This window comes from Hydra vulgaris, chromosome 10, assembly GCF_038396675.1.
Source record: "Hydra vulgaris chromosome 10, alternate assembly HydraT2T_AEP".
In the NCBI taxonomy this organism is placed as follows: Eukaryota; Metazoa; Cnidaria; class Hydrozoa; order Anthoathecata; family Hydridae; genus Hydra; species Hydra vulgaris.
Genome location: NC_088929.1, coordinates 24770506 through 24796457, shown reverse-complemented (window position 1 = coordinate 24796457; position 25952 = coordinate 24770506). Strand labels below are relative to the sequence as shown.

The 25952-nt window shown below is 28.8% G+C and overlaps 2 protein-coding genes across 2 annotated transcripts; one reads left to right on the top strand and one right to left on the bottom strand.

The window, feature by feature from the left end:
* Positions 1-565: 565 nt before the first annotated feature.
* On the bottom strand, positions 566-2522 carry LOC100200441 (uncharacterized). The gene is made up of 2 exons (XM_065807587.1): positions 2287-2522; positions 566-1300 (listed from the first exon to the last, which is right to left on the bottom strand). Exons 1-2 carry the CDS (start codon positions 2321-2323, stop codon positions 666-668), a joined length of 672 nt encoding a protein of 223 aa, XP_065663659.1. The 5' UTR covers positions 2324-2522; the 3' UTR covers positions 566-665.
* Positions 2523-8318: 5796 nt separating this feature from the next.
* Positions 8319-21974, top strand: LOC101239761 (rhamnosyl O-methyltransferase). The gene is made up of 4 exons (XM_065807586.1): positions 8319-8549; positions 9906-10207; positions 13653-13915; positions 21620-21974. The coding sequence occupies exons 1-4, from the start codon at positions 8321-8323 to the stop codon at positions 21669-21671; spliced, it is 846 nt and encodes a 281-aa protein (XP_065663658.1). The 5' UTR covers positions 8319-8320; the 3' UTR covers positions 21672-21974.
* The last annotated feature ends 3978 nt before the right edge of the window (positions 21975-25952 follow it).

Here is a 25952-nt window from a genome sequence, read left to right as displayed (position 1 = left end):
TATTACTAATATAATTTCTTTTTGAGATTTACTTAATGTTTTTAGATCAGACGGATTTAAAAACCTTTTTTAAAAATGGTGTAAAAGATAGCGCTACAATTTTTATTTTAAAAAAAAATTGGCTTCGCCACTTCGTAGAATAAGTATTTATGCTATTTTTTATATGAGTTTTTTTTTTTTTGAAAAGAGTTGTTCTTTGTTCTGTGCAGATTAAGTAATCAAACTCTTTTCAAAACCATTTCATGTAATTTCGTTTAATTTCGTGTAATTTTTTTCCCTTTGTTTTTTCCTGCCACCAGATAACTTTATCTAGTGTAACGAAAGCAACAACTTTTCTTTTTATTCAAATATTAAATAAGTTAATATATTCTGAACAGATTTTTTATAAAAACAAAAATGAAGAAAAAAACTATAGTTTTCTATCAACGAAAATAGTAAAAATTATTATTTCAAGTTATTTATGGAATAGTGAAGTCAAAAAAATCCAGCAAAAGCTAGAAAATAATGTTCAGCATAAAAATCTTTATGCTGGTTCTCAAATGCAAATAGACAGGAAAGGAAACCCTTTAAAATAACAAAAGGTGTTCTTTAATTTTGAAAAGTAAATTTTTTCATATACTATACTTTTTTTCTACTATAAAACTCTTGTTTCATAAAAAGAATCGTCATATGATCGAGTCAATATTCCTGTGAAATATTTTTCGTATGACTTTTCGAAAATTTCTTTTTATTCGAGCATTTGGCTTTACATCTTCTGTAGCGTTGTTTAGTTTTACTATTTGTTGAGAAAATGTATTTTGTCTTAGAGTTTTATTATTTTTTATACTTTGATCACTTTCCCAAACTAAACTTTTATTACCTCCAGTTAAGTTTAAACAGTTTTCTGTACTGTTAGCCAATTGAAATATATTCGTATCATTCTTTGAAATGTGATTTAATAAATTATTGTTTGTTTGTATAAAATCATTTTTCTTAATAGTTATATTAACTCCGAATCGATTAAATTCTAATATTTTAAATACCGTCTCGTTATTTTGTTCTTTTTTGCGAACGTGGTAATTAATACTTTGAGAATTATCGGTCAATTGAGATTTCTTTACATCAGAAACCGTGTGCGGTCTTTGAGCATGAAGAAGTATAAGACCATTTTGCATTTTGTATGTTTCTGAACGAGACGAACCTTCTTTCACTTTATCTTTTTCTATATGTGTAAACTCGTTAGCCAAAATTCGGGAGGCGTTTATATTAATAGAATGATTGTTTAAGTTTATCGATGTGACTTGTAAACATATACCGTTCCCTATTCAAAAGAAAAGTTAAAATGTTCTTTTATTAAGTTAAAATATATTGACAGATAAATGTGAAACTAAATAAAAATTGTACCATAATTCTTTAAGACGACCTACTAACATAACATTTTATGCGGAATATTTAGACGGACTTTTTTGTTGGACTTTTTATTTTGTTAAGCAAAATTTTAAGCGTTGAACCTTATTTATGTTTACACTATAAAATGTTTCAAAAATTAGTGACTTTTTAGTTTAAAACAGTAAGCGTCATGAGTGACGTCGTAATTAGCTCTAGGATGAAGTTTAGGATTTAGAATGACACAAATTTTTTGTTTATAAAAACACAGCGTGGTTAAAATCATTGCTCTAAAATACAACGTGGTTATAATCATAGCTCTCATGTCACTAAAACATAACGTGGTTATAATCATAGCTCTCATGTCACTAAAACACAACGTGGTTAAAATCATTGCTCTCATGTCACTAAAACACAACATGGTTAAAATCATTGCTCTGATATAAGAAAGGCGATAGTGACTTTGCCATTAAATGAGTGCTTACTATGTTAATTTACTATTTTAAATTGTCGCGTAGAATTTTTTATTTTTATTTTATAACATTTTTTTTTTCATAATTTCAATTTTTTGTGGGTTTTATTTTCTGTGCCACATCTAACAAATAAACGGAATGAAATTAAAAAAAAAAAAATACCAAGTGTATTTATGACGACTTTTTAGACGACGACCTTTTTAAACAGGTTTTAAGCGAAATCTTTTAACCAATTCTTAAGTGTAAAATTTAATCTATAAAGTAATTTTTAATTTCTTACTGTTTTTTATTTAATTACATTGGTTTTAGTTATTTATTTTCGTTATTTTTTCATTCATTTCTTAAATATTATTGATACTTTTTATTATTATCAGTATTTTTTCCATTATTATTATGATTAAAAACTAATAACAAAATTACCCAATAAAATTTATGTTTAATATATTACCTATAATACAAATTAGTATGATTAATAATGGCTCCATTATGTTACTTTGTATTCTTATTTTTTTTCCCCACTCATAGTTCTTCTTTTTTTGCGCACTGTAAAAAGCTTCAATTAAATTAAAAGGCTTCAATTAAATTAAAAAGCTTCTATTAAATTAATCAACTAAAAGTAACAAAGTTCGACAATAAATACCGTTATAACTATTTAGTTTACTTTTCAATAAATATATTGAAAAGAAAAAATGCCGAAACTTAGTTAGCAAAAAGAAATAAAATTTTTTTTTTTTTTGATCTTTTAATCTTGTTTTTAGTAAATTTAGTAAAATGTTTATATGAGGAAAATTTGAATATATAAAATTTTTTCTGATGTAATTCTTTTTGAAAATACCATGAGTTTAATTCATTTATATATTTAAAAAAGTCATGCAATAAACTACATAATTTTATAATTAAAAAAAAATACAATTATTTGCAGTAGAGGACTAGACCGAGCCGTTGTGAAGTAAGGAAAAAATTAAGAAGAGTGATTGGATAATAAATAAAGAAGATAGGATAATAAAATAAAGATATGTTGAACAGATGTTCAGAACAAAATAAAAACACAAAGCGTTTTATATAAGAAATAATAATAAACAACATGTGATAAAAACTTAAAACTATTTATATATATATTTGTTTATATATATTTAAAAACTTAAAACTATTTGTATATATATATATTTTTATTTTTTCAATTTTAATTCTTCTTTTTACCTCTATTAAACAACAACAAAAAAAACCATGTTGTTTTTTGAGGAAAATCAATGTCAAATCATTAAAAAACACATTTTATAATGTAATGTTGTTATAACAAATACAAACAAAATACCAAATATATATAGTACAAACAATTGTTGGCAGAGTTAATTTTTTTGCATTATTATCTTGAGCCAGTTATTTTCTTTAGAAAAAATTATCTTAAATTAGTAATTAGTCATAGCACCTTTTGCAGCCAGGATTGATTTTTTAATTATTTAAGGCATATAATTAGAAAACCCTATTAATAAAAATGGGTCTAAGCTATTTTATTAAAAACTTAAAACTATTTGTATATATTTGTATATATATATATATATTTAAAAATTTAAAACTATTAAACCAACGGAAAACTCAAAAACATGTGCTAAAAGAGCAAATGGGCTAAAACTAAATTGCAAAAAATTATTTAACTGCAAGAATAACAGCTGCTAAATAGGGTAGAGTGGGGCTAATCGGGACAGTGGGGCGTAACGGGACAGTTATGCCTGAAACCTTATATTACAGTTAAAAAAAAAATTTTTTCTAAAATTTTTTTTATGAAATCTTTTAAATTATAGTTTCATTATGATATTTTTTTTTTAGAAGTACTAAAACGTGTTAAATGTACCAAAATGCATCAGTAAGTTTTAAAACAAAATTCTCGTATTTTCTTAAGTGATACAACGACAAAAGATTCATTTTGAATTATTGCTAATTCGCTTTATTTATAAAAAATGTATATTTTTCAAATATTCCTTTTTATCCTCCTTTAGAATCTGGTTTAAAAAAATAATTGGTAATGAACTTTTTGAATACTATTAATTTCAGTAAAACGACTTTAATGGAGCATATCGGGACAATAAGTTAATTATATAATTGACTATATTACTACCATTACATGATGCTGTTTACAATTTGATGATTTTATTTTTAATCTTAGTTTAATTATTAGTAATAAACTTAAAGAAATTGTTATTTTTATAACTTCGATTGTTAATAGTGTAAATAACGATAGTAAGAAATTATATAAGAACAATCGTCGAAAATTGAAAAAAAAAGTGCAGTTTTTGCTGTGAGTAATATTTAGCTTAGAAATGCAACTGATGATCTATCTGCTTTACATTTTTTTTTTTTTTTAATTTTTATTTACACTTTTGCCGATAAAAAAAAAATTTACAGTCGTAACTTATAAACAAATAATTACATGGCTAGAAGAAGACAAATTTAGTCTTATCATTTAGCCCCAAAATTGATGATCTGCTTTCACAAATTGATAATAAGTCAACTAATCAAAATTGTTGCCAAACAGTTTCTGGAACAAAAACAGTTTCAGGATATTTTTTTGGTGATTTATGTATTTTTTGATTCATAATATTTTTGTTTAATTTTAACTTTAGTAGTTGCGACTAACTAATGTATTTAACTTCAAAAAGGTGAAAAATTAGTTTTTATTCTGCTAGCTCTTTGAGATTTGTTTTTTATTCAGCTTTATTTCATCTTTACAATGACTACAGTAAACAATTATTTAAAACGTTTATTTAGAACTATAAGATAAAACAATATAATTAACTTATCTTAATTACAATTTAGAAATTATTTTTAATTATTAAGTTGCAAAGATCAAGGTCTACATCTCATTAAAGAACGCAGTGACATTTTTTTGCATTAATTATTACAATATTCATTAACCAGATTTGCAAAACCTTTCATTACACTCTAATACTGTGTTTATTCCGGAGCATAATGTTTTGACTTAATGTTAAACACTGGCGTTACAAGGTGTGCATGAAAAATCAATCGAATAAATTTTTACATCCGTGCATGTAAAATCAATCGAATAAATCTCATTGTTCTGCACAGAACATCTCGAGCGAAGCCTCATTTGTCAACTTGACACACTCTACCGCTAATTGAAAATGGCAAGTGCTTTCAAGCTCAAATGTTGGTCGTCCATTGTTTGTCCAAATATTTTTTCATTAGTTGTCAATCATTTTGGAACATTGAACGTACGCAGTGTATGACTTTATTCTAGTTGCGCTTAAGGGATGCGCCGCAATCCTTACTCACGGATGGTATTTGTCACTAATTAATGTTAGCAAGAGATTTTCTTGATGGACAAAATCAAGAAAGTCTCTTGATAGGCAAAATCATTTTTATGGTAATGTAGGATCGATCGTATCTTGCAATTCTGTTGACAAGCAGTCTGGTTTCTGAATAGTTAAAAAAAATATCCTCACCATCATTGGATGAGGGATGTATCTTAATACTAAACTAAATAGGCAAAAAACTGTTGTAACAAAGGTTACTAAATGTTTCAGCTTTATTAAAGCTTTCTAGCTTGCTACATACAGCCAAAAAAGTCTATTCGCCTTTGTCAGCTATTAATAACTAGTAATTTAATAAAGAGTATTTTAACCATCGTAAAGCTTTCTCTAACAGAGCTAATTAACAGCCAATTAAGTTAATTAAACCAATTAAGCAATGATGTTGTTTTAATGTATGACGTTAAAGAAAGAGAAACTTTTAACTCTTTAAACCTGTGGATAGAACCTTTTGGTTGATTGCTTTCCACATTTCAAATCGACACTTTTGATATTGCTTTGCACATTTCAAATTGATGCTTTTAATCTGTATTCAGATCTTTAAGCATAACCTTTGGCAGGTTTAAATAAATCTTTTTGAATGTAAAACTTGTAATATTCCACAGTTTACAAGAGCCAATTGGCTTTAAAAAAGCTCTCGATTCTTTGGTCAATCCATCCGAATAAATTAACAGAAGTTAAAGAGATAGTTAGCATGTATGCAAAAGGCAAATCAGATATTGCAGTTATTTATTATATTTTCTTTCAATAAGCTTAATTACGTTACTCTTGTTTCCGGAGTTAATGGCAGTTCTGTCAAAGTCAACTGTTAAACTGAGCGTCAGTATTATTACTAGCAATGAAGTTTATGATGAAATCTTTTGTCAAGTAAGTCGATGATCCAGATAATAATAAACATCCAACACATCATGTCATAAACAAACTTAAACATTAAAAAAAATGATTAGACACTATCAGAATACTATAACAGATTAATAGTAACCCTAACCATAACTGTTGTGATGCGCTTAGCATTTAGTAGAAATCTGTGAAGCTCGAGACTTTTTGTGTAAACTTTGCAAAATCACAAAAAAGGACTTAAAATTATCGTGGTGATGATGAGGATGTTGATAGTATAGGTGAATAATGCCTCAATAGTGAGGTTGATTGATGATGAGGATGATGATGATGATTATGATGATGATGATGATGATGATGATTCTAACAACAGTGAATTTTAACCAAAATGGCGCTATATACAAATAAACTATTGCTCAAATGTGCTGTTAATATATTAATCAATCAATTAATTTTGATATAAACCATGGTCAGTTCAACAAAATGACATTTTATACCAAAAGCAGATGCAGCGTATTTTGACGTTTGAGATGGAACAACAGAACAAACTTTAAACATTACTTTATTTGTTTGTACTTATGTCAATGTCAATTTTTTTCTTTTGTTGGAAACCTTTTTTTTTTTGAGAACAAAAAAAGCCTAGAATTTTCGCCACAGCTGTCCCAAATGTGAGAGCAACAAAGTGATAATTTTTTTTTTCAACTTAATTTATATTCATCGATAAATTTTTAATTTCAACAATAACCTTTTAACGTTCAAAAATTATAAGTTTATAAAATTTGTAACCTCCTCAAGTTTAAACTTTATATTACGTTTTTTCTTACCGACCTAAAGGATCGGGAAGAAAAATGAAAAGCTCATTCGATGGATAAAGTCTTCTTATATCTTTTTATAATCTCTTCAACAGTACATGTAGAAATTCCAGTAGCTTTTGAGACTCGTTTATATTTCTATAACTTTTTTGATTAAAATATTATTTTTGATTTTAATGATTAAAATATTGCTTTTTTTAATAATAATATTTTAGTAGTTTATTTTGAAAGTGGTTTTCGTTTCTCATTTTTTCGATCTCATGCTTTAGTTAAAATTTTGCTCGCTTTACTTGCTTAAACAGCTGGCATAATAAAAAAGTTAGAAAATTTTCACCTTTTTTGTGACAAGTTGTAAAATATGGGAACTTATTCACATTTTCAACAAATCATTGTTTGATGAACTTTTTTAAACAGTATATCATTGGACATTTTACTCTTAGATTAAAAAAAAATGACTAAATTACGAAAATTACCTGCTTTAGTAAAGCAGGTAATTTTCGTAAAAAAATATCTTTATTTTCTACTTTGGAACCCTAGAGACAACTTAAGACATAAAAATCTTCGGAAATTTTTTTTACTTTTAAAAAGTTTTTAACTTTTTTACTTTAGCACATATAAAAAAAAGTATTTTTGTTGCTATAACAATACTCAACTATTATTTTTTTTTTGTTTCGCCCAACTAGGGTAGGGCGTAAAGTAGTGTGACCACTTTTATTTATTTTCCTTTTTTTATATACTTATGTCATGTTTGGAAACGTCATATGAAAAAATGTTGGGTAACTTTTAATCTTTAAATAATAGCTAACTCGATATCCACAAGAAAACGATATTACTAAATAAGTATGTAAAAATACTAATCAAAAAAATTAAAAAAAAAAAATTTCAATAAAAAATCAATATCATAAATACGATATGAGTAATTTTCTTAAAGAAAATAACAAAAGGAAATTTCCTGTAAGATTTTATTTTCAGCAATAAAATGTTTAATGTCTGTTCAATAAAAAATATTTGTTTTTTATCCTACAAAACACATTCTCCAGAAACATATATTTAAAAAATGTTGTTGTTTAAAGATAAACAACATATTTTGAAACAATCCAAAATCGTAAACGCATAAAGTCAAGCACATATAAAAATCGCTTGATAAAAAACATTCAATACAAAAAAATGAAATCCAATAGATTATGATCACTTAGGTTTCGTCATGCAGAATGCGACAGCTTTGTTTGCTTTCTTGTTTGTTTGTTTTCAGCTTGAAAAAAAAGCTATTATAATATTCAACTGGATTTCTTAGAACTTTCAGCGATGTCTAAAATGATTGCAACTAATATAAATGTATGACCTTCAACATTTTGTGAAATAAGAAGGCAGCTTACATAAATATAAAAATTTGTTTTAAAAAATAAAGTGAAGCTTATATAAATATACGCAAAATACTTTTTTTTGTAACCTTAATTTGATTTTTTTTTAAATTTTTTAAAATTTAGGTTATGAAATATTTATCTATATGTTTATATTCTTTTTCAATGTTTTAAAAAGCTTCACCATGGCTGCAACAAATAATGAAGACTTAAAAAAAGGTTTTATTACAGACGTTACTGATTACTCAAAATGCATGATTGATATATATAAAGAAATCAACTGTTTATTAGCAAGTCCGAATCGTTTTATGCCGATAAGTGATCGAGAAGAAAAAAGTGTTTTCGATATTGAGCTTATTAAAAAAGTGTCAAAAGGTAAAATTTTACTTATTTATTAAATAAAAAATAAGTAAATAAATAAATAAAAACAAAAACTACATTTATAACACTAATTTTTAACTATTTTTATAAAAGAAATTTTTAACTATTTTTATAAAACTAATTTTATAAAAACGACGGCTTTTTAAAAATGACATTCGTTTGAAAACGATGTCTAAAATAAAAGATATTAAAAAAAAAGATTGTTTAAAAATTCTTGCTTATATACAAAGTAGCGATGCAAAATATATGCAAATTAATAGTGATATAAATGTTCTTAAAATATGACTAAAAGAGCATATTTTGAAATAAATTCAATTGATCGAAAAGAAAGAAAATTCGCTCCCAATTTTAGTCAGGGTTTGCTTGATACTGGGTTAAAACATAGTGTTGAAAACATTAGCACCCAATTCGTTTTCTATTTAGATATTAGTAGCTTTATTATTTGTGTAGGGAGCTCTTATTTATTATTTGTCAAGGGAGCTCTTACTTAAAACAAAGTTTTACTTTGTTTCTGTTATTATCATGTCAGTAAGTAAATTTTGAAAACTATTGGAAGGATCGCTGCCCTGAATAAGCCGGCAGCCGATTTTAATTTGAATAAGATATAAAAAAATCAAAAAAAAATGTCTGAAAAAACAAAATGACCAAAACAAGAAATACTTTTAACATCAAAAAAGTGAAGCTCTGCCTCAAAATTAAGAGGTTCGTATTTGTCGATGCCGGCTCTGGCTAGATAACTGTCATTGGTAAGAAACGTGAACTTTCATGCTAAATGTTTTTCTGTGATGCTCTGTAATAAGACCGTAAGGTACTACAGAGCACCGCAGGTGAAAGGACTTAGTAGAGCACCTTCAAAACCACATAAACAAAGAAAATAATAGAGAACTTTGTAAAAAATATGATGTTTTTGCTTCAAAACTTGCATAGTTTATTAGTTGTGTTAAATACTTCATATCTTACCATCGGCAGTTACTTCATATCTTACCATCGGCAGGAAAAATACTTCATATCTTACTATCGGCAGGAAAAATACTTCATATCTTACCATCGGCAGGAAAAATAGGCTACCATCTTGTATTTTACAAATTTTTGTATTTTGAGTTAATATAATGATTAAAAATAAAAACATGCAAGTATTCTGGAGTCAAGTTAACTTATTTAAGTTATCCATAACTTTAATGTTCAAAAAACAATTTGGAAACAAGTTTGACCTTTAAAATCACGAGGTATCTAAATAAATTGGAATTTTAGTAAAACACTTTGATCATTGAGATCTTTAGCTTTTATATTAGCAGAATCTTAAACAAAATATTGTGAGGTTTTTTTAAGTATTTTATCAAAATTTTTAAGGAAAATACACTACTCGATGGCGAGGAATAAGCATGATGAAGGATACATTCGACTTGACAATTTATGAACAACTTCTTTGGGAAATAAAACCTAAAACCATATTTGAAACTGGTACTTACACAGGAGCATGTGCGCTATGGATGGCTGATGTTATGAAAATGTACGACCTTCCTGTTCAAATATACTCTATCGATATTAGTTTGGATCTTGTGGACCCGCAAATAAAGACTTGCAAAAATATTAGCATAAAGAAAATAGATGTTAAAAAGATCAACCAAGTATTCTCAGGAGAATTTTTAAAGGCATTTTTTTCTTAATTAAAGACTTAATATTTTTGTTATATTTGCTATTGATATATATTTAATTATTACACTATGCAATCATTGTTGCATTATTGAGTTTATAACTATATAAGAACTGTTTGAGTTTTTTATTTTATCACACAAACATTATAAATACAAAAAAGTCTTAAACCTATTGACAATCCTTTATAACATTAAATTTATAATATAAAATTAAATTTATAATTACTTATCAATAAAATAACTACGTTACAATCATTAACAGAAAAGCATAAATTACTACGTGAAAACTAACTTGTTTCTACGTGACAACTAACATGTTCAATATTAATCAATCAAATTTACATTTGAAAATCCTCATGGAGTGAATTACTCATAAATCTAACTTTTTGGGAGGTTTTATTATGCGGAAGTACGTGGATATGCACGATGTGCATTTTATTTTTATTCTGGAGTACGAGGACGTACACAGCATGCAGTTTTTACGTCAAAAGACAAGATATTTTACTTTCCTAATACGCCTGGGGTTCCACCTGGGTTTGCTTTACCCTTTCACAATCACTCTCCTTAAATACCTTGTTTACTTTATTTTTACAAAATACTTGTTTTTTTTATGAAATAGCTGAGATGGACTTTCAGCCCTATTTTCAAGACTCTCATAACTGATTGAACAATGTAAACGGGCAACTGTTCTCTTGGTTGATCAAACAATGTGGACGGGCGACTGTTCTCTTGGTTGATCAAACAATGTGGACGGGCGACTGTTCTCCTGGTTGATCAAACAATGTGGACGGGTGACTGTTCTCTTGGTTGATCAAACAATGTGGACGGGCGACTGTTCTCTTGGTTGATTAAACAATATGGACGGGCGACTGTTCTCTTGGTTGATTAAACAATGTGGACGGGCGACTGTTCTCTTGGTTGATCAAACATTGTGGACGGGCGACTGTTCTCTTGGTTGATCTTATTTGATTGAACAATGTGAACGGGAGACTGCTCTCTTAATTGTTCTGAGTAAGCATTCAACTATAGTATTATCTAGAGCTCAAGGAACTGCTTAATATTCCAGGTTTACATTCTTCAACGAAACTTGTTAAAGTGATTGAAATTTGTCGTTTGTAAGAAAAAAAATTGGTCAAGAAATGCAAAAAATTTACATAGCTTTTTAACAACTAAAGTTACTATTTTGGTTACACCATATTTATATCTTAATGGACGACAATCAACTATTGGTAGGTACAGGTCTTAGCTTAAATGTGTCAAGAGCAACCAAATTCCAATTCTGCAAAACATCTAGTTGCCCGTATTTCCACTTTGCAAAATAAGGATCAATGGAGTTGTTACAACTGTTGTTGAGATATCCTTATGCGATACTTTCTAATTATTTTGCAAACAAAAACTGAAAGACACTAAAATGATCTTTTTATATGTCTTTCTGTTCAAGTAACCAACCTACGCAACTGCTCTGCACCATTTTTGCAGGATTCGTGAAAGTTGATTGATCGTGGGATGGTTAAACGTCGTTTAACCATCCCATGGTGTTCTTGCTATCACTATACACTATAAGTTTGTTCATTTCCTACTTACTAGCAAATTTCATTCCACGAAGTATTAAATCCAGTTCATAAATATAAATGTGGTGTGTATGACTTACTGGCCGCAACCGTCCTGCAACTTTAACCACTCCTCCTCCAATCGTTAGAATTACACAAGGTTCTATTGACATCACAGTAAGGCACAGCTTTTTTATATGGTGGCACTAGCTAATTCCTTTTTTCTACCTGGTAGAGCAGTTCCTATAATTTTTCTAAGCAATTTTTGAAAATATAACTATTGCAATGAATTTTTCCAGCAAAGTGTTTGATGTAAGCAGCTTGTAAATGTAAATTTATTGCAGCCGGATGTCCAATGAATTTATCTAACTTACTGAAGAACTATGATTTTGTGATTGCATTAGCAGATTTAAATTCTACGTTGTCCCGCTTCAATATCAGTTCACTATTTTTATTCCTTACCACTCTCAATTCTTAAAACCCTTTTCAAGAAGTTTTCTGAAGGTCTACATCTTTTCAAGATCTTTTTGAAGTTTGCATTAAAATCTAAACTTATGCTGATACTTTGCAACATTATATCTGTTTCTCAACTTTAATCAATAAGTATGTCATTAGTGTAGCGCATGCTTTTTTCACTATTTTCAGTTTTCACTATTGGGTTTGCATTAAGTACATAACGTACTAATGGTTTGCATTAAGTCTTTCATTATTGGGTTTGCATTAAGCACATAACGAAGAATTGTGGTCATTATTGTGAGAGTCGTTTTAAGGTCAAAGCACTATTAAACTAAAGTTCTGGTAAAACAATACCTTTTCCCATTTATAATAACCGTTTGAAATGGCCAAAGCATTTTTTCAACTTGGATTCGACGGTATGTTTTACTAAAATAAAAAACTTTTACATTTTTTATATTTTTATACCGATGCGGTTTCTCTTGACAAACGTCCGCATATGATGTCGTAATTCACGAATTCGTTGAAGGCTCGGAAGTATCCCGCTCAAAGCATCTTTTTGATTTTTATTTCTTGCATAACACAGATAAGTGGATTCTTTTGGTGATCCCGAAGATAGCTCATCAAAGTTTTTAACTCTGAATTTTTAAACCTGGCTAAGTGTTAATTTAATATGAATCGCTGTAATTAAACATCCAGAATCCAGATTAAACATCCAGAAGTTATAATTCAAATTAAAGTTTTAAAGTATTCCGTTCATTTTTACTTTTATAGATGGCAATGTCGTTTCCGTATAAATACTGGATATCATTATTTCCAAATACCCTCTTTTCCTTTAAACTGGTTATGGTGATGGTCCAATGTCTTCGTGTTTTCCTTAATGTCTTTATAAGTAATTGAATTTTCTGAGTACTGAGTAGGTTTTGCAATTTAGAATAAACCTGAATAGGTTGCAAACATTTTAATTTAACCGTTTTCTTTTTTAAATCATGTATATTTCTTGCATTTATATACGTTGATAATTGGGGAGTAATTTGCTCACAGATCTCATTGAATATTGGTAACAAAGTAGCTTGTTGCATTATTGCGTTTATATTTTTGTAACAAAAGTTATCAGTTTTTTCGTCTCTTTCTTGGCAATTCTTAAAATTTACACTAAACAGTGTAATTATTACTTTCATATCATTAAAACGTCATTTTTTGTAGTAATTTACTACATATTAGGATTAAAACGTAATCATAAATCACTACATATTAGAAATAAAACGTAAACATAAATCTCTATATAGTTGGATAACTACATATTAAGGTAGCTGAACAACGATTATAAGTGGTTCTTATTTTCATTAAGTTTTTTATATTATACTTTTTTAAATTTAATTTTAATTCACAATTTCAATTTTTATTTTTTAATAATAATGATTGCTACAATTTATTAGACCTGCCCCCATCCATGGATAATATCCGAAGATTGTCACGTTGATGTAATTGGTGTAATGGAGCATTTTCACCATTATATGTGCAAAGGAGATTATTTTGTTATAGAAGACACTTCACCAGAAACACCATTAACAAGTGGTCAAGGGCTTCTTCAACAACAGTATGAACAATGGGGAACGAGAAAATTAACATTAATGAAAGATTTTTTGAAGAAATACAATGAATTTTACAGAGTGGATACATTTTACACAGATTACTTTGGGTAATGATTTTTGTAATGCTGTAGGGTTTGTACTTTATCGTTGATCTTCTAAACATTTTTTTACTGTCTACACAGTAAAAAGAAAATACCCATTATATTTTTAAAAAACAAAACGCACAGTTTTGTGTTTATAATGGTTAGTTAACACTATGTTCACTTAATAATTCTTATGAAAAAAACATAACGGTAAATAAAAAAAACAAAACGGGAATTATCCAGATTTAGTGTTTTATAACGAGTAATTACCGTTATGTTCTATGTATAAATATCCGTTATGTTTTATTTATATGAATTATACATTGAACATAATGGTAATTACTCGTTATAAACACGAGATCTGGCGTTATGTTAGCGTTATGTTTGAAAACCTGACATAACGGGTATTAATATTTAATAATATTAAATGGAAACCAATAAACTATAATAGCAATAATCCTATTAAAAATATAAGCTTTAGAAACCAAAATTATAATAAACATATATTAATAAACATTTTTAATATAAAAGTTGTTTGAGCGCTCTTTAAACATATAACACAATTTACATAGATGTTGATAGATGTTTTATTATTGCTACTTTTGTATTCTGTACTATCACATGATTCTAGTGCATTGCAAAAGTTTTAAATTAAGATTAAACTGCAGCTTATTGAAGTTTTCTTTTTCGTTTTTTTTTTTCTTTTTAATTTTGGAATTAAAATGCTTTTAATGCAATTTTAAAATTAAACAACACCATTGAAGGAAAGCAGCATCATTGAAGGAAGCAACACTATCGAAGGAAACAAAACCATTGAAGAAAAAGAATAATGACACTTAAAGACAATAAAATAATAACATTCATAGACTTAAACGCTAATTTAAAGATTTAAACAATTAAAAGCTAAGAGATAAGGTGAGAAAAGTGCAAATCAAAGCCAAATTTGGTATATAATAAAAACAGATATATAATAAAAAATTAATGTAAAAGAAAAAAGTGGCAGCAAACTTTAATGCAAAATCTCGACTAAAACATGAGTTAAAATGTTCAGGTTTATTCATAGCGAGAGAATTCAATTATTCAAATATAAAGTTGAGCCATGGGAATAGCCAAATAGTGTTCACAGGGCCGTACCGAGCCAATTTTGCGTTTCGGGCAAAAAAAGAAAATTGCGCCCCCTCTTCCCCTCCCTTCCCTCTCCCCCTCCTTAAAAAAAAAAAAAGAAGAAAATTAAACGAAAAAAATGATTTATTGATCACAAAATTTATCACATCAAGTTATAAGTAAAATTTGTCATTAAGGTTGCACAAGCTTTAGTTCAATGCCACTTTTCTGGCTTTTCTTGAGGCAAATTCACTAATGACATCATCAAAATCAATGTTGTTTGCCACTTCATTTTCAATTGAAATTATAGTCAAACTAGACAAACGTTCTTGGCCAATTGTTGACCTCATATAGTGTTTTATGAGCTTAAGTTTACTGAAACTTCTCTCACACGTAGCAACTGTGACTGGTATGGTGAGGAAGATGCGAATAGCAATTGTTGTGTTAGGATAAGCATCGGTCAAAGAATATTTATGAATGAGCTGCAAAATGTCGATCGGGCTAGATTTTTCAAAGTTGTCCATCATTGCGGCAGCTTGATTGATTTGCCATTTTGATTGACTTGCCATTTCTGACTGGAAATCGGAAGAATCTAAATCTGCCTTGTCAATTTGAGATAAATTTGCAGCTTTTTTCTTGAGTTCATCCACTGAACTTTTAGAGAGTGAATGCCCACTGAGGTAGCCAAAATCAGAGGATACAGCAGACATCAGCCTCAAACCGCCACTCTATTTGTGTAATAATGCTGTCAAACACAAGGTTGCACTGAGATCCGAATTCTGTTTCTGCTGTGAGAAGGTGAGAGTCATCTTCAGCTTCATAAAGTGCTATTCGCTTCACTTTGCGCTTCCTTTTAATTGGAAAGCCGCCATCAATTCCGCTCTGGTTAGCTTTTTCTGTGACATCTTTGATAATATTGTCCACCCCAACATCTCAAAAATTCTGAATGAAAGCCTTCAACCATTTCACTTTTTTTACGGCAATGTCAATTGAAATGGTTTTTGACTGAAGCAGTTTGTTTTCCCGGTCAATTAGAGAAAGAAGTTGACACCAGAAATCCAACAAACACAAAAAACTGAAATCAATATGAATGAGAAGTTCTTTTGCACTGCTAACTGTGACAGCATTTGTCATGGGATTGTGGATAATGGATTCCAAAACGCGAAGAACATCTTTGATTTGTCTGTGCAATGGTGTAATTGCTTCTTTTTTGGTAGACCATCTTGTGTCACTATTTCCCTTTAATGAGATGGTCAACGTTTTCATCAGTTTTTCCCATCTTGACGTGAAGCTTGAAAAAAAGTTAAAGATGGCTTGAACCTTTCCAAAAAACGTAATCATGAGTGGGGAAACCTCAGCAGCATGAACACCAACAAGATTTATAGTGTGAGCTGCGCATGGAACAAATCTTGCTGACTCATTAAGAGAATGGATGTGAGCTTTGACGCCATTGTATTTTCCAGACATATTGGCTCCATTGTCATAGCCTTGGCCCCGGCAATCGGAAATGCTTAGACCATCCTTCTCCAATTTTTCACTTATCTCTGTTGCAAGACCTTTTCCGATTTTTTGGTGAGATTCAATGAAGTCCACAAAGCTTTCCTTAATTGTGCAGGTTTCATCACTGATGCGGACATACCTGATGATCTGAGTCATCTGCTCTTTGTGGGAGGTATCTGAAGTGCAGTCAAACAGAACATAGTAGTATTTAGCTTCTTTGATGTTTGACAAAATTTCTTTCCTGACTTTCTACCCAAGTAACTCAATCAGCTCATTTTGAATTCAAGGAGAAAAGTAGGATGTTGTGGTTTTTTTTGCTTTAACAGACGCAATGTGTTCAGCCACTAAAGGATAATAATGGCTAATCAACTCAATTAAGCTCAGAAAAATGCCACTGTTTTGTTGACCGATGTCTTTTGTTGTTCCCTGAAGGGCAAGATTGTTTTTGGCACAGAACAAAATTGCATCAGCAATCACTTTTAAGATATCTCTCCGCTTTTTCATCTCTTCACTAATAACTCTCTACAGATCAGAATTCAGGGTCTTTCCTTCCTTGAGGTTTTTTTCAAGATTTTCCGATCAGAATAGCATCTTTAGTGTTCATTGTTGTTTTCATGCTCAGGAATTCTTGGGTTTAGTTTTTTCCGGTCACAAAACCCTTTAGAAATTTCTGAGAAATTGTTGGTTTTTGTTGTTAAAAATAACAAACAGCAAAAACAAAATAAAGAATCTTTTTTATTGCTGTACTGCAGCCAAGTGCGAACAAATTTTTTACCATTGGGATGAATTTTTTCATACCATTTTGAGCTGAAGTGTCGCATTCTGTTGTCAAAATCACACAGCGTGTTTGGGAAAAATTCTCTTCTGTCTTGCTCTGGCCTATGCTCAATCAAAAAGCACCTTGTTTTGTCCGTTATTTTAGGCCATGTTGCTGGATCCCTATGTTGAAAATTTTCTTCCGAGGCCATTGGAATTTCTGAGATTTCTGAATGAAGTTCATCTTCGTCCATTTCAGCTGGGCCTGAAAGCTAGGCATTTTCATCTTCCCTGGTTGGTTCAAAATCAGTTGTGCAAAATTCTTCTTGACTTTGGCTGACGAAAATCTCCTCTTCAATTAATTCCAAATGATGATCTGAACTCAATTAAAGTCAATTATAGGATCTGTTGAATTGTCATTAATTTCAATACAAATATCCTCTGAAATAATTTGTTTCTCCACTGAGTTTGTTACCAACCACTTTTTGAAACAGTTTTGTAGTTTCTCGTCACTTTCTTGGCGCTGTTTTCTTTTCTTCTTAAATTCAGCACCAGATAACTTTTGGGTTCGACTCATAATAGAATTATAATGCTCAAAAGTTATCAAAGGTATATTAGTGTTATAGGGCGCTTTTTTATTTAGTATATGAGCTTTAATATTTAAGAGTTTGTGTCAAGAGGCGGAATTTTAATTAATTTTTTTATCAACAGCAGCGACGCCGTAAAAATTAGTTTCATAAACTGATTATTGTTTTTTTAATTTATTAAAGTTTGTGTCCTCCCAATTTTGGCGCCTCAGGCCGCGGCCCGGCTGGCCCCGCCATCGGTACGGCTCTGAGTGTTAATCATGGTAAATAAGCATGACTATTTTAAAACAATTGAAAGGTTAACTTTTTAAATCAAAACATCAAAAAGCAATCTGTTCATTTGGGCACATTTCTGAAACTCTTAATTTGGGCACATTTCTGAAAGCGTTAGATTTGCTTTTAGTTAACTCACTTGAGCGTATCTCAATCAATGAATGTATTAAGTAAAAAAAAATTAGTGTTGTTATTACTATTAAATAACTCGACTGTCGACTAAATCAATAATATATTTTCTAAAGTTGACTTAAATCGACTAATACAATTTTAAAATCAACCAAGTCGACAAAAGACAATTTAGTCAAAATATGGGAAAAATCTATTTATTTGAAATAATTGTAACATAAATAATAAACTAATTTATATTCACTTTCTATTTTTTAACATCATATCATTTAACTAATAATGGAACAAAACATAGAGAGTAGGGCCGCTGATTTGCGGTAGTGGTGTAGTGGTAAGAGCGCTCGCTTTATAAGCGAGAGGTTCGGAGTTCGACTCCCACCACGTCCCTGGAAGTACCGCGCTCAACTTAGTTTCTCCGCGCAGCGACCTTGCTCGGCAAGGTTCGTGTTTCGGAGTTAAAGAGTTAAGAGAGGGTTGCACCACAAATAACAACTAAAAAATAAAAAACACAAAAAAATAAGAAGCCTCCTCGACTGTAGTGGCCCCCTCGGGGCCTTGGGGATTCTAAAAAAAAAAAAAAAATTTTAGAGACCGACTTAATAATTTGCTAAATATCAAAAGGTCTATACAATCATTTTTTTTTTTTTTTTTTTCTGTTCAACATAGTATTATAATTTTTACAATGCTCGTTTAAATATATATAAAATAAATTCTGTTACAAGAGTATACACTAGTGTTACAATAAAATAAGGTTAAAGCAGGTAGGAACTCAAAGAAGATAAGGATAACATTACGTTATTGCAATCTTTTCATAGAGTCCTTTTTAAAAGAATAATAAATTGTAGATTTATATAATAAATAAGAAGAGTAATAAATCGTTTTAATAAATTGTAAATATACAGCATTAAAATCGAGTATAATATAAATATAAAACTCATAATAAATATACTAAAGAAATCGTGTTAAGAAGTATATAACACGTATAATATAAAGCTCGTATTGAGAAGCAAATAAGTAGTAAAGTTACCGGTAAAATAGTCAAACAAACAAAAAATTAATTAGTTAAAAGAAAATAATTTTTTAATTAATAAGATCATTACATTTTAAAAATTTCTTATTTTGCTTGAAACTTAAATGAACTTAAGGACTTCACCGTAAACTTAAAATCCTTTTGACATTCATTCCATAATTTAGGTCCTCGATAAGATATACAATATTCTGAGAGTTTGTTACATTTCCGAGGCAATTTATAGTTAATGTTTCTATTTGATCTTAGATTATACTTATCATTTAGCTTTACTTCGAACTTATCATTAAAATTTACTGGTAAAAGATTCTTGTAGTATCTATACATAAAAATTAGATGCTGATAGATATTTATTTCAAATATATCCATTATTTTCATATCTTTCATAAAAGGTTTTGCATGTTCACGTTTAAATTTAGAGTATATGATTCGGCAAGCGTGTTTTTGTAGCATATAAATTTTTCAAGTTTTGTTTTATGCGTACTTGTCCATGATATATTAGCATAGTTAATATATTATATGTCCATGATATATTAGCATAGTTAAACTTGTTTGCTTTTTAATTAATTTAAATAAAGTTTAGGCAACTATAGTGGAATGTTTAATTCTTGTTTTTTTTTATGAAATAGAGTATAATTTGTTTTCTCAACATTAAGTGACAGTTTTTTTGCCCTAAACCAAGTATTAACTTTATGTAATTCCATATTCATATCTGAATAGAGATGTTTAATATTATTATTAGTAAGAAATAGATTTGTATCATCTGCAAACATTATTGAATTTAGTTTTGATGATGCATTACAAAAGTCATTAACATAAATAAGGAATAGGAGCGGACCAAGGATTGATCCCTGCGGAACTCCACATACGACATTTAATGTTCCGGATTGTTCATTATGAACATATTGCTTTCTATCTGTAAGATAACTTTTTATCCAGGAATATGTTGTATTATTTATACCGTAATGCTTAATTTTTTCTAAGAGAATGCAATGGTCAACTGTATCGAATGCTTTAGATAGATCTATAGATACTCCTAAAGTATATTTGTTATTGTTAAAACCATTTATTATATGGTTGACTATTTCAATAATTGCATGTTCAGTTGAGTGATTTTTCTCGAACCCAAATTGTTTTGGATAAAACAAACTGTTTATAGTGAAATACTCGAATATTCTATTATATATTACGCGTTCAAATAATTTTGAGAATACAGAAAGTAATGATATAGGTCTATAGTTTTTAATGTCCGAATGATCGTTGCATTTGTAAATTGGGATTATTTTAGCTATTTTAAGAGCATCTGGGAAAATACCGAACTTTAATGAAAGTTTCAGTATACGAAACAAAGGTTTGCTTAAGCTAGTTTTCTTAAAATTATTTATTTTTTTATTTACAATGTGATTGTATAGAAGACATTTAGATTTTGGATCTTCGCAATTTAATTTTGCTCCAGAGATTTCATCATATCCTGAGGATTTATTTATTTTTTATTATTATTATTTACGATGTGATTGTATAGAAGACATTTAGATTTTGGATCTTCGCAATTTAATTTTGCTCCAGGGCCCCGAGCTAGCTTGGAACGTCCCTGTATGAAACAAAAATCACAAGCATCGAGTAAACAAAAGAAAAAAAATTATTAAATACATAACTGAACGTTTAATTAGGTATAATTAATGCTCATGAATATAATGCAATGAATTAGATACAACTTTAGGAGAGTAAGCAAAAAACTAGGTAATAGTTATAATTGTATATGTTATTGTTATGAAATGAACAAACAAAAATTAAAGATTAAAAATTAAATCGATTGTAAAATTAAATAGAATAGATATAAGGATTTTAAGAGTGTAACTCGACTGAATCGACTTTTAGACGATTAGTAAGTCCATAGTCGATTATATTGACAATTGGATTTTTCAAAGTCGACTAATTTCGACTTTCAACTAGTTGAATTTTAGTATCGACTAAAGACGAAGTTGCTAACAACACTAAAAAAAAATGATTAGTTAATAATTTATTACAATTCTTATCATATTACCGCCATTGTCCATATATTTTCATCATGTCTTGTTTATATATTTTACTACACTTGCCAAAAATTATCTTACGTACACTGTACCACACTTACTTACAGAGTCAGTACCGTTACGCATATACCCAACAATACTTTAAGTTAACATTGCTGTAGACTTACTCTATTCCTATACATTGGTTATAAATTTTTAAGTAAATTTTACATAGTTTTGCAATTACAGTGAAGTATTGCATAATTTTGTAGATACAGTGAAGTATTTTTTTAGTGCAATTAATTTAAATATTTGTTTACTGAACTTTTATTTTGTTTAGGTATAATGGAACATTTAATTGGGACGGCTACATCAGAAGAATAAAAGATTAATTATAAAATATATTAACTATAGTAATATGATCTAATAAGTTTGATATTCATTAAAAGAATAAGCAAATATAAATAAGAATTTATTTCATTTATAAAAAGTTTTTTCATCATTGATTCAAGTTTCGTAACAGATGCTAAAAAATAAATATTTTTTGTTTATAATAATATAGTAATTGGTATTAATAATATTATTATTTATATTGTAATATATTATCATATATATTGTCATATATACACGATATAATCTATTTCTTATATGCACATGATCTTTATTTCGAGTAACATATTATTGATATAACATAATTCTTTTCTTGACCTTTTGTGCACTTGAAAGTATATCCAGAGAGCCTGAAGTATTATTTCAGCGCCTGGAGCATGCATGCTCCAGGTGTGCAAAGGTGTGCAAAGGCGTTTTTGCAAAACGACAAAGGCGTTTCATCTCCAATTGCTGCCGTGACGTAGTGGTTAGAGTTCTGGCTCAGAATTAAGAGCTCTGAGGTTCGACGCCGGCTCTAGCCCAATAAGCGTAAAGAATGAGGCGTGAAGTTTCTAGTTTAATGCTCTTCCATGGTACTCTGTGATAAAACCGAATGGGCTTCTGTGAGCACCTTATTATCCACACAAAAAAAAATACTTTCAATACCTTATAATAAGGGCACCTTTTTACGAATGCAAGCCCCAAATAAAAATAGCAACCTGTAGAACAAAAATGGATTATTAATACGGCGACAATTTGATTTTCTTTACGAGGTTTTACACGAGCAGAGGCAATTTTACGAAGGAAGGGGGAAAGGCCCCCCTTTCCCCTAAGAAATTGATTTTCAAGTTATAATTGGTTTTTTGAGGAATATACTCGGCTAGTCGGGTAATTGACACATTTCAATTGAGTGAACTTTAGGTTTGACTTATTTTTTTAAGAAATCAGTCGGTTCCTTAAAAAGTAAGTCAAACCTAATTATCTTTTCACATTTGCACTAAATTGTGAACATTGGGGTGGTTCAAAAAACTTAACTTTTAAAAAATGCCACATTGGAACCCTTAAATATGTTCTGCATAGTATATAATACTGTATTAAATTTTTTTTGTTTAAAATATATTTTAAACAGCCTTTGGGATCAGGGTGGTATTATTAAAAAAGTAGCGAAATAGATACACATTGTTGTTTCAAATGTTGTTTCAAATATTTCAATGTTGTTGCACCAATATATTTAGTTTGTTAGATATTTTATACATTTGAATTGCCTCACCCCTTTTACGTAATTTCTCTAACTTTGTAACTCCAATTATATTAAGTCTACTTTTGTACTGTAACTTAAGTAATAATGGTGATAACTTTGTTACATGCTTTTGTACATTTTTTAGTTCTTTAATCAAGCATGATATGGAGACCACACTACAGCATATTCCAACATTGGTATGATGAATGATTTGTATAAAACTTTCACCATTTATGTATTTAAGCATATAAAGGTACGACGCATAATACCAATAGTATAATGAACCTGTTCCTTCCATTTCAAATGCTTAGACAACATAGTTCCCAAGAGAGAAGCCTAAACTTTCCAAACATTATACGTTATAAAGATTTTTGATGATAAAATTTCTAAACAACTTCTAAGAAATTCAGTATGTAATAAATAAGTTTCAAATTATGCTACCTCTGGTAAAATAATTACTTATTTCTGATTGAGAGGGAAGCTCTGCTGTGAGGAATCCAGTGTCAATTAGTGAAGATAATCACTACTTAATTAAGAATTTTTTGAAGCACCGGGTCCAGGTTCTAAACCAATATTTAGGTCCATCATATTTCTTTACATTTTTCTTATATCTATCTTATTATAGCTACTATCTTGCTTTTGATGATGACGTAACTATTGTTTATAGTTATGTCATTTTTACCTTACCAAATTTATATTTGAATTTGTTTCTGATTCATTTTGATGATTTTTAATACCTAATCGAAAAAATGTATGCATTTCTTGTCAAAAAATTTTTTTTTTTTTTATTGTGATCCTGATATGCAAATAAATATTTCTCATCCCGTCTTTACATTTTTCTCAGAATCTTAAAAGTATTTAAGTACACTGGTAAATAAAATATAAAAAATTTTTTTGATAAAAAAAAATTTAAAGCATTAAATTAACATCATTATTTCTGGATTGTCTTTCTTTTGGAGAAAAAAAAATTGCCGAAAAGCAAATACTTTTTTTTATTTTCAAATATACGGATAATATTTGCTTCGTTCGTGAACGTGAACCATTCTCCAAATTTCAACAATAACATTTACTTTGGTAAACTGGGTTTGTGTCAAAGAGGCATAATTTTGTTGAAAATCACTCATATAAACAACAAACGTCTAATTTTTAGTAAAATAATCAGCTTTTTTATAAGAATTAAATTTGATTCTTATAAAAAAGCATTAAATCAAAGGTTCAGCAAAGGAATTTGTCAATTGTTTTAGCAAAACATGAATTGTACATTAACAAGACAACTCATATGTCATACAAGCTATAAATCAAAAAATCTGTCATAAATCACACTCTTGGTCCCACTCAGTTAGATTTTTCAATATTGATTTAGCTTTCAGTAATACAAATTTTTCTTTTTCACTATCTTTAATAATTGACTTAACAGTATTTTGATTAAGTTTCAAGAGAAAATCCGGACATTTGTGGCTAATTGAAGAAACTTTCCCGGACAGATTTTTCAATAGAAAAGAGGATAGAACCAGGTAAAAGAGGACGTTAAAAAATGTCAAGCAGGTTCCAGAAAAACATGTCAATAGTGAAAGTAATAATCAATTAAAAATCAATTTTTTCTTAAACTAACTACTAATTAATTGATCATGAAAAGAATAGCACTGAATATTATATTGGCATTATAGCACATTACAATACAACAACTGTAACATTAAAAACAGTAATAAGAAGCCACAAGAAGCTTGCTAAATAAGTTGGAAGATAGTAAAATTATAGCTATTAAGATTTGACAATGATCATTGATCATCAATGAAGATCTCAAGTTAAATGTAAATTTAAAAAAATTAGGAAAATGTAGATGAACTGGTAGATTAAAAGTTAGTAAAATGTTGACGAAAAGTTAGTAAAATATAGGTGGAAAGTTAGAAAAATGTAGACGAAAATCAGAATTTAGATAAAAGGTTAGAAAAATATGAATAAATAAAAAGAAAAACAAACCACCAATATTACCCATTTTTAAACGTCTAATAATAATTAATGCTGATAAACATTAGCATCTTACGAATGTTGGGTTTATTTTTATTGAAAATACTTTGAATTTTCAAATGCCAGCTAAACGTTGTGGTTTATACAAAAAAATAAAGTTTTCTAACTTTATTCCATGTTGCTTGATTCCAGCATTAATTAAATTTATAGTAACATAAAGTAAGGTTAGGTTACATTACATTGGTCAAAGGTTAACGTTAAAATGACATTGAACAATGTTAGTTAAATACGTCGTTTTTCATCAAAATCAAAAAGCCAGGTTAACATTTTCAATGTTATAATTTTAAACATTTAACATTTTCAATGTTACTCTGGCTAACATTGAAAAATTCAATGTTGTTCTTTTCATTTTCAACGTTAATCCAGGCTGTGAAAACGAAATTATTAAACATTTTATTTGTATGTTATAATATTTTCTTAAATTTTAACATAATATCTTCTAACTTGCATTTTATTAATAGGAAAATCGAAAATTAATTTACGTTTTAGACTGCAAAATAGTAATGCATTCTAAACTATGGCTAAGTAATGTGTAAAAATAGAATCCGATTTTTTGCTAACCAATCGCTAGCTATTTTAGTTAGCGATCTTCGTGGTAAAATTGCTATTCTTATCTTAACCAGTTGTCCCGAGACAGTTAACTTATGTATCTAGCAATCTTATAGACAGTAAGCTTATGTATCTAGCAATCTTATAGACAGTAAGCTTATGTATCTAGCAATCTTATAGACAGTAAGCTTATGTATCTAGCAATCTTATAGGCAAAATCGCTGTCTTTATTGTTACAAACATTGCTAGCTAATCGCTAGTCTATTTCCCACCAGGTAGATATTTAACTTAAAACGGCCAAATAACTTTTGAATGAAATTTTAAAAATTAAAATATAAAAAAATTTTAATGTTTTTTTATGGGGTACTACCATAAAGTTTATTGTATTTGTTTTCCGATTTAAGGAGAGTAACGACATTAAACAGAAAGTTAGTTTTTTTAAAGTTATTTATTTGTTTACAAAAAGCATGTTTTACTACTGTGAACT